At 44.9% G+C, this 12,500-nt stretch overlaps 1 protein-coding gene across 1 annotated transcript in view; it reads left to right on the top strand.

The window, feature by feature from the left end:
- pard3aa (par-3 family cell polarity regulator alpha, a) overlaps window positions 1–12,500 on the top strand; it is a 344,419-nt gene that overhangs the window by 186,098 nt on the left and 145,821 nt on the right. Inside the window, 1 exon segment of the mRNA XM_031583717.2 lies at window positions 10,477–10,663. Coding sequence (XP_031439577.1) covers window positions 10,477–10,663 — 187 coding nt within the window.

Genomic DNA, 12,500 nt, shown 5'->3' with positions numbered 1-12,500 from the left:
ACCTGGGAGGTGACATAAACCCTGTCCCAGTGGAGTCAGCACAGTCGTGTCCCAAGGTCAAGTCCGAGCCGAGTGTCCCTTAAACACCCTTCCTGTCTTTGATGGGCTCGAGACGGATGTAGAAGGCAGCCCTTGCAAGGTTAGCATGATGGAATATAGTCCTTCCTGGCTCATGTGACTGATGAAATAGAGACGTGCAGTCTGACACCGGCAACCTTCATGCAAAAAGCAGTGCCACAACAGACATGTTAGTACGGCTGGCTTGGGTGAAAACCTTTTACCCCATAGCCTTGTTGCTAAAACCTGTATTTACATTTAGTCATTTAGCAGACGCTTTTATCCAAAGCGACTTACAAGGATGTATACACATTTTACATTTTACACTGATGGCACACTGCACATCAGGAGCAATTAGGGGTTCAGTATCTTGCTCAAGGACGCTTCGACAGGGAATCGAACCAGCAACCTTCTGATTACTAAACGACTTCTCTACCTCCTGTACCACTGTCACCCATCTGTACCATCTGTACCATTTGACCATCATCAGATGCCATTTCTGTGAGACGATTTGAGAATATGTGTGATCATTTTTCTCGATGCAACAGTCTACGTACCTGCTGCTCTCTCGCGTTCTCCAGACACATGTGAGGAGAATAAACTGCTCTCTCGCGTTCTCCAGACACACGTGAGGAGAATAAACTGCTCTCTCGCGTTCTCCAGACACACGTGAGGAGAATACACTGCTTTACTGTGGTTCCTTGGACTGCAGGTTGCACAGACACATGTGTGGAGAATAAACTGCTCTACTGTGGTTCCTTGGACTGCAGGTTGCACAGACACATGTGAGGAGAATAAACTGCTTTACTGTGGTTCCTTGGACTGCAGGTTGCACAGACACATGTGTGGAGAATAAACTGCTTTACTGTGGTTCCTTGGAATGCAGGTTGCACAGTCTGCCCCCCCCCCCCTAGACGTTTGTTTTGGGCTCCCAGAGGTAGAGCGAGGGAAACTGAATAAGATGCTCAGAGCTTTGGATCGGGGACAAACATGTGGCATCAGTGTGTCTATTAGCGTCCATGTATTTACAATGTACTGCTAAGCGGGGGAGCTAGCATAGCATTCTTCTATTCACTCATTTAGTTTAGGAATACTTGGATGAGAGCATGCTAGAAGGCAGTAGTCCTTTATAACTTCAGGAATATTCAAACACATGACTGGAATTGATATCTTATAGCATCTCACTGTCAACAATGCAATTGTATTGCACTCAGGCTTTCTATACATTTGGTTTTTGGTAAGCATTTTACATTATTATTATTTTTTCATACAGACCTTTGTGATAATATGAAGCAGAAAGTTGTCAGTGACTGAGACTTCTTGCACAGCGTCATGTGCGAGGAGTACAGTTTGTTTTTATGGGCTATGTATCATGATCTTTGCTTTGATTGGCTGTGCTATGAGTGTGCGGGGGCTTCAGAAGGTTGTCACTCCGTCCAGAGTCTGCCAGAGGAGGTGACAAGGGAGTGGAGCTCGGAGGAGGCGACAGGGGAGTGGAGCTCGGAGGAGAGGCAGGAGTAATTCCCCAGCCTGTCGACTTCACTAAATCTTCCACTCCCCTGTCTGTCAGTCAGTCAGTTCCAGCAGCTCTCTTTCTCTCTCTCTGTCTCTCTCTCTCTCTCTCTCTCTCTCTCTCTCTCTCTCTCTCTCTCGCTCTTTCTTTCTTTCTTTCTTTCTTTCTTTCTTTCTTTCTCTCTCTCTCTCTCTCTCTCTCTCTCTCTCTCTTTCCCCCCCCTCGGCCCGCTTACAGTGCAGACACTGAGGGCTCACGCAGCAGGTGGTGGCCAGGGTGCTTGGAGCTCATATGAGATCAATTGGATTGCTTTGTGTCTAGCCTCACGCAGTGTTATTTTTATCAGCTTGTTATTCATTTTCATTTCTTAGTTGTTTTTGTTCCCCTGCGACTCGTGACCTTGAATGTCCTTGGCGGTGGAATTATTTAAATCGTTGCAGTGGTTGAGATTGAAGAGGGGAGAGAAATCTGCCTCGTGCTCCGGTGAAGGTCATTAGCTGCCGCTCCGGCTGCGGTCTTGCGCACGCCCTAATTGAAAAGTCCAGCTAAGAGCAGGAAGTCACACTGTGTCGCAAATTGAAGACCCGCCAAGCCGAGGTCTTAGCGTGCCGTGTGCAGAGTGCACTCAGGAAGAAAAAAAGCTCTCGGAAGTGTTTCGGGTTGGTCACGGGGGACTTGGTGAGGGTGCTGCAATTTCACATCATCGTCATGCACCAATAGCAGCTACGGCTCAAGACCACCATTGAAAGGAAGACGATAGAAGTGGACAGGAGGAAGGTGATGAAGGTAGCTGGAGGAAGAGTGTGATGAGTGAAGAAAAGTGAAGAGGAAAGGCAGATGAGGGGGACCCTCTGAGTGAAAAATAGGAGAGACAGAGAACTGTAAAGAACTGGTAAAGGATCGAAAAGCACAGAAAGAAGAAATATGAAGAATGGTGTAACAGGCGTCTCGGTATGAACTGTGAAGGATGGTGTACCAGGCGTCTCGGTATGAAATGTGAAGAACTGGTAAAGGATCGAAAAGCACAGAAAGAAATGTGAAGAATGGTGTACCAGGCGTCTCGGTATGAACTGTGAAGGATGGTGTACCAGGCGTCTCGGTATGAAATGTGAAGAACTGGTAAAGGATCGAAAAGCACAGAAAGAAGAAATGTGAAGAATGGTGTACCAGGCGTCTCGGTATGAACTATGAAGAACTGGTAAAGGATCGAAAAGCACAGAAAGAAGAAATGTGAAGAATGGTGTACCAGGCGTCTCGGTATGAACTATGAAGAACTGGTAAAGGATCGAAAAGCACAGAAAGAAGAAATGTGAAGAATGGTGTACCAGGCGTCTCGGTATGAAATGTGAAGAATGGTGTAACAGGCGTCTCGGTATGAACTGTGAAGAACTGGTAAAGGATCGAAAAGCACAGAAAGAAGAAATGTGAAGAATGGTGTAACAGGCGTCTCGGTATGCAGGTGGCATGAGTCAGTGGCCGCTGGCAGGGCCACGTAATTGAAGGTGACAGAGGGCATGTCTCTGCTGCTTGACCTCCCCGTGGCTCACTGAGAGAGGGCTTTTTATAGTTTGAGCGTGTCATCCCCCTCTTTCTGGGTATTCATCACTGCTGGACCTCCACATCCCACTGCTGTTCCCCCTCGCTGAATGTCCGGATCATTCTATTTCTATCCATAGAAAAGGCGGATGACTAAGAGGTGTGTGAGACAGTGACATTGGAGCAAATGACCCAATGAGATCTACCTTCAGATCAGCAGAGCAGAGTAGAATACAGTGCCTGTGAAAGCAGTCATCATCTCTAAATCTGTCTTCATGTAACTGCCACTGTGTTCAGTCACCATCTCTACCTCAGTCTTCGTGTAACTGCCACTGTGTTCAGTCACCATCAGTCTTCATGTAACTGCCACTGTGTTCAGTCACAATCTCTACATCAGTCTTCATGTAACTGCCACTGTGTTCAGTCACCATCAGTCTTCATGTAACTGCCACTGTGTTCAGTCACCATCAGTCTTCATGTAACTGCCACTGTGTTCAGCCACCATCAGTCTTCATGTAACTGCCACTGTGTTCAGTCACCATCAGTCTTCATGTAACTGCCACTGTGTTCAGCCCATCAGTCTTCATGTAACTGCCACTGTGTTCAGTCCATCAGTCTTCATGTAACTGCCACTGTGTTCAGTCACCATCAGTCTTCATGTAACTGCCACTGTGTTCAGCCCATCAGTCTTCATGTAACTGCCACTGTGCTCAGTCACAATCAGTCTTCCTGTAACTGCCACTGTGCTCAGTCACAATCAGTCTTCCTGTAACTGCCACTGTGCTCAGTCACAATCAGTCTTCCTGTAACTGCCACTGTGCTCAGTCACCATCAGTCTTCATGTAACTGCCACTGTGTTCAGCCCATCAGTCTTCATGTAACTGCCACTGTGCTCAGTCACAATCAGTCTTCCTGTAACTGCCACTGTGCTCAGTCACAATCAGTCTTCATGTAACTGCCACTGTGTTCAGTCACCATCTCTACATCAGTCTTTGTGGTAGTCTTAGTCAATCTTTAGTAGTAGAGGTAGTTAGCTAATGGGCAAAAGAGAGGCGATATTTAGAGGCAAGTTTGCAACAAGGTGCGTCTATGGGGTTAGGTCTACGGGGGCGCGTCTATGGGGTTAGGTCTATGGGGGCGCGTCTATGGGGGTAGGTCTATGGGGGTAGGTCTATGGGGGCGCGTCTATGGGGTTAGGTCTATGGGGGTAGGTCTATGGGGGCGCGTCTATGGGGTTAGGTCTACAGGGGCGCCTCTATGGGGGTAGGTTATTTAGCAATGGATTTACCAGCAAACCTAATGCAGAACTCAGGTGCATTTTCATCCATGTTTGTCTGTCTCCATCTAAAGTACTGTTTTGCACAGGGGTTCATGCTGTTTGGAAGTGCAATGATGCGACATCTATTGAAGAACTCTAGACAGTGCAGCAGGGAATTACAGTTTGTGATGTTCCTGAGGCAGATGCCACCGCATGCTCAAAGAGAGGAGAATTTAAGTCTGGGAAATTGCTTTGTTCCTGTTTGAACATTGGTATGCCTAGTTTTTTTCTCAGGCATTCAATTCCAACCCACACATTAACTGTCTCCTCTCAGGTTTGATGAGTCGCATCCAACACACACACATGAACTATCTCCTCTCAGGTTTGATGAGTCTCATTTACCGTATTTTCCGGACTATAAGCCGCTACTTTTTTCCCACGCTTTGAACCTCGCGGCTTAAACAACGATGCGGCTAATTTATGGATTATGATACCTGTGACTGTATACGGTGGCTTTGTGTTTACGGTGGCTTTGTGGAGCTAGGATGCTAGCATGAATGCAGCCGCATGGATGCTTAGCTCCACGCGATTTCTCAGTATCTCTCAATAACTTAACTAATGTCAAAATAACCACAGTCTACCAGCGTAGACAGAACACAACTCAAAGCACTTTAGAAAATAAAATAAAAGTTTACAACAATACAAATCCAGTCTTCAAGTTCTTTAGCTCACTGGTTTCAAACTAGCGTCTGTCTTCAATCTAACGTTCTAGCTTCTGATTGGCTCTTGCGACTGTGCACTCTTAAAGCAACAGTGCACTTATCTAACTGGCAAAACTAACTATTGTATTAGTTTTGATATTCATTTTAGCCTGTGTAAAGTTAATTTGTTTCAATGTTGCGGTAGGCACCTGCGGCTTATAGACATGTGCGGCTTATTTATGTTAAAAATAATTATTTTTAAAAAATTTAGTGCGTGAGGCTTATATTCAGGTGCGCTCAATAGTTCGGAAATTACGGTAGTTGGTGACCCACCCAGATGTTTGCTCTTTTAGGACACACCTATAAATGGATATGCAATGCCTCAAAAACCCCAAATATTACTTTTATTATTATTATTATTACTATTACTCCCCTCCCCTCCCCTCCAGCTCTGTTGCAGCCGTTTGATAAAGGCTGGTTCCATTTTGGAACATTTGAATGTAAATGTAAATGTAAAATGTGCATACATCCTTGTAAGTCGCTTTGGATAAAAGCGTCTGCTAAATGACTAAATGTAAAATGTAAATGTAAATGAATGGTAAAAATGGGTTTACATCTGCATCTGTTCAGAGTAAATCCCCATATGTCTCCATGTCTACTCTCTCTAGACCTGTGTGAAGAGGTTTGGGCCATTATTCCCAAACGCATTCCTCTGGCTTAACTGTATTCTAAATAGAAGCCTAATTGTTTTTGAGGAGGTCAGTGTTATTTTGTCATGATTTCATGCTTTTGAATCCCAGTGCAGGAGGTTTTCAACTGAAGTCTACCTCACAGAGTTCAGACATGTTTTCAGAATCAGAATTCTTATTCTGGCACTCTCAGGTGAAATCCTTGGAATCCCCTTGAAGTCTCCTCAAAGCCTGCCTCTAATCAGAATGTGACTGTACTTTTTGTTCCTGTCACATGGGACATTCTTGACAACGCCCCTGCTCTCCACAACAGTCACAGCGGCTGGGAAAAGCCTGACTGATTGTTGAGAGCTTTGTTCCCTGGTCCATGGGAACTTGTGATTAATTCCACATGTTGGCCTAATTTCCTCTCCTCTGTGTGTTTTGAGTTCCATTGCATAGAACTGTTGCACAAATGATGTTGTAACTCAGTGCGAGAGAGAGAATACAGCACATATAGAGCAAGCACAAGGTCTTGATCCAGTCAATCCAATCAAGCAAAGGGGCCAGGTTGTTGAATTGACCCGCGTCTGGTTGCCCTTTGAACTGATCAGTCAGAGAAAACATAGCTGGGCTCCTAGCATCAGCTGTCCCTCTCTACTTAACAGCATGTACTCTGTGATTAGCAGCTAACTGCATTTAGCCTGACGTCCCAGGCCGTATGGATTCACTAATGATTCTTCAACGATCAATAGTGTCAGGCTGAGCAGACGGACGCTGAGATCCCTCAACAGAGACGGGCCGATAGAGAGGCACAGTTAGTTAGATGGCGAGAGAGATTGAGAGGGGAGAGGAATACGGATAGGCTAACGGTGTGACCTCTCACCTTCCAGTGAATGATTTTGGGGCTGAAAGCTGGGGTGATGGACGTCTCCAGGAGACCCTTATGTTCACGGAGCTCATCTTTCTTCATCTTGGAGACCCGTGAACCTTAATCCATCTCTTGGTAGGGCCGTGGAGTGGCAGGTTCCTGGGCTGTTGGGCTGTGATGGGCGGCCTGCTGCTGTTTGGGGAAGTGAATGGACTGATCCAAAGTGGATCAGGTGAAGGCAGGGAGGATGATATCCAGTTATTGTGTTATTGCCATTCACTTCATCTGTATCTCCAAAGAATGAGCAATAAATAAAACAATGTATTGTATTATGCAGGAAGTATGTTACATATATAGAGATCATCATCAAACCCAAATATTGCCAATTGGACTACATTTGTATAGTGCCATTTGGAGTACTAGAAATACTGTTTGCTGCCATGAGCTGCCACTAGTGTGACATTGACTATTTATGTAAATGTGTGTTGATTTACACCTTTTCAGCAAATGGTGAACAGTGTTCAGGCTGTATATGTTTTAACTGGCCTTTTATATATTATATTGGCCTTTCAATTATCAGCTAACATCTAGCCTAGCTCTGCTGTGAATGATATCCCTTTCTCTCTCTATTTCTCACTCTCTTGCTAGTGGCCTTAAGTCCAGCGACCAACAGAGAAATAGGTCTCGACAAGTGGCAGAGGAAGTGTCAGACAGATTTGTCAGCCTCTAGCCGACACTGGGCGGGAAGGTAGGGCAGCCTCCCGTAGCGCCATTTCTCTTCAGGAACGCAGCACGCCAAACTCAGTCCCAATCAGCCCTTGCTGTGAGCCGCTCAGGTGCATTCCTACTCCATTCTCCCCCAGCTGCCACATATTAGCTTCCCTAGCGCTTTACGCGGGCTAAGTGTCGACTCACCCTGACAGACCGTGGGCTTACAATGACTAAAAGACCTCCATGTCATCTGCGTAATACTTTCCGTCCATCTTACTTTTTTCCACTTGTCTCTCTCTTTTAAAATGTATAAAAGCGGTAGCGACTTTCCCTTCATCTATACTGAAGCACTTAATATCTTAACTCTGTTCTTACAAGCAATAGCGAGGGGTTTTTGTCTGTCCAATCTTTTTTTAATGATCTTGAGCAGCTAGAACTTATTATTCTTCCAACTCATTGGCTACTGAAGGAGAATTAAGCTTTAAGCTTCAGTGTCTCTGGCTCATTATTCCAGCGCCGGATGAGTGGTGTGGTTTTTTTTTAAACCTGATAATTATGCCTCTCACCTTTCTAAAGTCCCTGAGTTGCCACCGCTCCACCTGGCCACTTGGCATTTAGCCTGAGGTGGCCGAATGTTGCACACACACACACGACCCACCTAATTCTCAGGGACTAGGCTCTCATCTTCAGAAGGCTCAGGGAGGAAATCGGTTAAATCAGTCAAAAAGGTTTTAAAATGGAATCACCGGTAGGCATAAAAAAAGAAGGTTCGGTAGTTAAATATTGGGCAGAAACCCCTGAGCGTTTCTCTTTAGTACTTAAACGCTTGGAGGACACTAAGGTATATGCATACGCTCACTTTTTATTCATTTTAGTGCAGTCTTTAATACTCTTCACCTTTATTTAGAATTGGATATATTGAAACAGATTCATGTGCATTATTTTATTATCAAGTGTTATTTTTCTTTTTGAACTAACTGAGTTCAATATGTTAAGTATGGCAAGATCTGACTTCAAATCTATTAGCACATTGCTTCTGTTTTATCAAATGGTTTTAGAGAGGGTCATTCAGTATGGCATACAGGTTTGGTTTGGTAGTTTTGTCAATAGTTCAAATCTAAGCTTGCACATCTTCTATAAACAGCCATGCAGATCATAGGGATAAAGAATCAGCTCTCTTCAGTCCTGATATGAACAAGTAGTAGGAATATTTATCATCATTTTATTTATTTATTTTATTTTTTTATTGTTTTCATTTGGTTTTATTATTTATTTTCATTTTGTGTGGGTTGGCTAGTAATTGTAAATATTTTGACCAGTTATTGTGTGTGTTTTTTTCCCCTCTCTCTTTCCATATCTCTCTCTTTCCATAGCTCTCTCTCTCTCTCCCTCTCTCTCCCTCTCTCTCTCTCTCCTACTCTTATTATTGTCGTGGGCTTGTTAATGTCCGTAGTATCGGTTGTGTGTCTTCAGTGTGGATTTCAGCTCTGGATGTTGTCAGGGATCCCATATCCTCCCATTCTAGTCATGTGTGCAGCCTTAGTCTTTGAAGCCATGATGCAATCTATTGGCAACTGCTGCAGTGCTGCTGATGAGAATGAGGATGACAGGGGGAGTGATGCCTGTAGCTGGGCTCACGCACTTAGCTTCTTATAAATGGCCCTAAAAAAAAAAAAACTTGAGTGCCTTCAACACTATGGTCTGTGAAAAAACACTTAAGGCGCAGTGGGGAGAATGAGCAGGATAAGATGAGGGTTGACTTTCATTCCATTTGTTTTCTGCATTACAAGTTCATTGATGAAATAGTGAGCAATGCAAATCATATTCTCTTCATGAGCAAGTTGAGTCAAGTGTCTGACTTCATTTGACTTTGATCTCTCTCTCTCTCTCTCTCTCTCTCTCTCTCTCTCTCTCTCTCTCTCTCTCTCTCTCTCTCTCTCCCTTTCTTTCCATCTCTCTCTCTCTGACTCTGATAAACCCCTAACCTTGAACTAAAATGACCATGCCCATTCAGTTAACCAACTGCATTGACTGAAGCGCTGTGTGGGACGCCACTGATCTATTGGAGTGCTGGACGGGTAGTCTCAGTAGCTGCTGTGCTAATTCTTTCTCCAATCTGATTAGCTGCCGCTCGCATAGACTTCCTATCTAGTTGTGTATAACAAAAGGTTATTTAATTACCTTTTGTTTCTCTCTGCTCACTCTTCCTGAACCTGTTTAGGGGTGTGAATGTGTGTGTGTGTGCGTGTGTGTGTGTGGGGGGGAGTGAGTGCTGTGGTGTGGGTGGATAGTATGGCTTTTTGTAACCATAGTAACCGTTCAGGGCCTAAACAACAGTAAGTGTAGATGTATGGAAGTGAGAATGCAGAGAAAAAGGGCTCACATCACACCACTCTCGCTCCAGCTCTCCATTGCCTCTCACGACTTTAGGCTCTCATTTGTGTCTGTCATTCAAGTAACAGGTACCACAAACTCACAACCAAATGTTCAACGCACCAGAACATTACATCGTCATTTCTATTTAAGGCATTTGTTATTCGTTGAGGTGCTTTGAGATGAAATACACTTTTGAGTTATTGCTGGGAGACAGCCAGGGTAAATATTTTTTTTCCTTCTGGTAGCAATTACATGCAATTGCTTTTAAGCTGTTAAATTTGCAAAATGACTCTGTGATAATGGAAATGAATGGACTCAGCACTGTTCATTCCAATCTTTTTTTTTGTTCCAAAACAAATCCATTATATTAATGGTAAGCACATGCATTGGACTTCAGCTTTTTTTACTTATTACATGTTACATTCTTGTTTGTGTGTGTGTGTGTCTGTCTGTTTCCGTGTGTGTGTGTGTGTCTGTGTGTGTGTGTGTTTCTGTGTGTGTGTCTGTGTGCGTGTGTGCGTGTGTGCGTGTGTGTGTGTGTGTGTGCGCGTTTGCGTGTTTGCCTTTGTGTGTTTGACTGTCTGTCAGTGCGTGTGTGCGTCTGTGTTTGTATGCGTGTGTGTGCTCGTGCGCGTGCGCGTGCGTGTGCGTGTATGTTTGTGTGTTTGACTGTCTGTCAGTTGGTATGTTCTGTTTGGGTAATGGCTAACGTATGTGTAGTGTAATTGTGTTCCCTCTTGGTTTGACATGGTGCCTGTGTCTCTCTGTCTCCTCCATTATCTCAGGTAACTACCAGCTCTCTCCCACCGTCAACATGCCCCAGGATGACACAGTCATCATCGAAGATGATCGGCCGCCTGTCCTGCCTGCCCGCCTCTCTGACCAATCATCTTCCAGCTCCCACGACGACGTGGGTTTCACCGTGGAAACACCCCCACCCTGGGCACAAGACGTCCAGATACAGAACGAGTCGTGAGTTTTGTTCGCCGTGTTTTCACACTCTATCTGTCCTCACCAGCAGGGGAGGGAATCATCCCGGCAGTGAGTAGTGCTCACCGCGCGTGAAACAAGTCCACAGAAAACCTTTAATCTAAACATTTGACTGCGTGGGTGGGTGGGTGGGTGGGTGTGTGAGTGTGTGATGCACCAGTCACCAGTCCATCCTCTCTTTGTTAGGTCACTTTGACCTCGCTGTGAAGATTTACCATGAAACCCTCCAGTGTCCAACCTGTACACAAGTATTTCAAAGTGGCCATGGCCTCTCTCTCTCTCTCTTTCTGCCTCAGCCTGAGAAACACTCTGTCTGCATGTAGAACCCAATAATCCACTTTCAACACATGACCCTGTGTCCCGCTGCGGGGGGATTTATGCCCTGAGAGCGATGTGTGCATATTTAAGTGAGTGACTGCGTGAGTGTTTGGATCTGGGAGTGTGTGTGTGTGTGTGGTGTGTTTTACTTTGAGTTAAACAGCTGTCAAGCTGCATGATAGAAAACATGCGCACACACTGGCCTGCGTGTTTTTATTCCTTGTTAAATATCCACCATAATGTGGTTAAAAGTGATATATTTGTGTGTGTGTGTGTGTGTGTGTGTGTGTGTGTGTGTGTTTAATATTGCATGTGTACTTTGAGGTAAGTGGAAGAGAGGGAAACAGAAATGCTCCTTGGAGGTTTGGGAGGGGGGGGGGGCTCACTCCCCCCTCCCCGTTAAGTCTTTGAAGTGATCCCCACTTTTTGCGACCACATTGTGAAACAGGAAGGCTAATGTTGTACACACAAGACCACAAGCATGCTAACGCTAAGTTCTCACGCCAAAGGCAAGTTCATGGTTACGGCATGTAGGGGAAGCCAAAGGAATGTTATATATATAGAAAAAAAACCACAGACAACGAGCTTTACAATAACCTTTGCTACGTAAGCATGGGTGTCTTACGGTAGAACTGAGGCAGTGTTTTATTGGGACACTGTGACACGGGCCAATGTTTGAAGAAATGAGGGGACGCGTTTACGGCTACGGTCTGTGCATTGTGTTTTATGTTTGTTTGAAATATGCTATATCTCTGTGAGACGTGAAAGCATATCTCACAAGTGAGTATGTCTCCCCGAAGGACTCTCTAGCCTAGACTCGGTCAATAGTAGGGTAGTATTACAGGCCTCTATAACCTAGACTCAGTGTATAAGTATTGGCCGTATCACAAGGATCCGGAAACTTCCCCAGTGAGGCTGCTCTTTAACCAATCAGGCCAGAGGGGCTCCGACGTCTCCCAAGGATGCTCACACATGAGGATGGATGGATGGAGTAGGAGGAGGAGGAGGAGGAGGAGAAGAGTGGAAGAGAGGAAGAGAGAGAGAGCAGTTTGATTTCATTCATATCTAAAAACTTGTCGGACTGTGGGACAGCGATGTTTGAATTCATCTGAATGAATTCGTTGTATGTGGGTTGAAAAGAATCATGTCGGTAGCACCATCTTTCATGCAAGGGTGTCAAGGAAACCCCATAAAGAAATCCTTTTGGTCAGACTACCCATGCCTCTAAGAGGTGGACGGTTCTGTGTGTGGGTGTACAGTGGTGCATCCCTTGCCTTGGTGGTTTCCAGGTGTTGCTTCCTAGGCTTGAAAGTCTTTATAAATCATACTCAGTTTAGTAAGACTCACAGACATGGGGAAGAAAAAGCTCATTATAGAGCAATGGTACATTTTTCTTTTTCCTCTTCTTTAAGTTTCGTCCTCCTGAAACAACACCCCTCTCTCTCTTGATTTGTGTTCTGTGTTTCCCCCTCTCCTCTAAAGCAGACAGACAGTGAGCGTT

This window comes from Clupea harengus, chromosome 17, assembly GCF_900700415.2.
Source record: "Clupea harengus chromosome 17, Ch_v2.0.2, whole genome shotgun sequence".
NCBI classification, from domain to species: domain Eukaryota; kingdom Metazoa; phylum Chordata; class Actinopteri; order Clupeiformes; family Clupeidae; genus Clupea; species Clupea harengus.
Note: the sequence above shows the minus strand (reverse complement) of the source record. Positions and strands in the feature narration are given on the sequence as shown.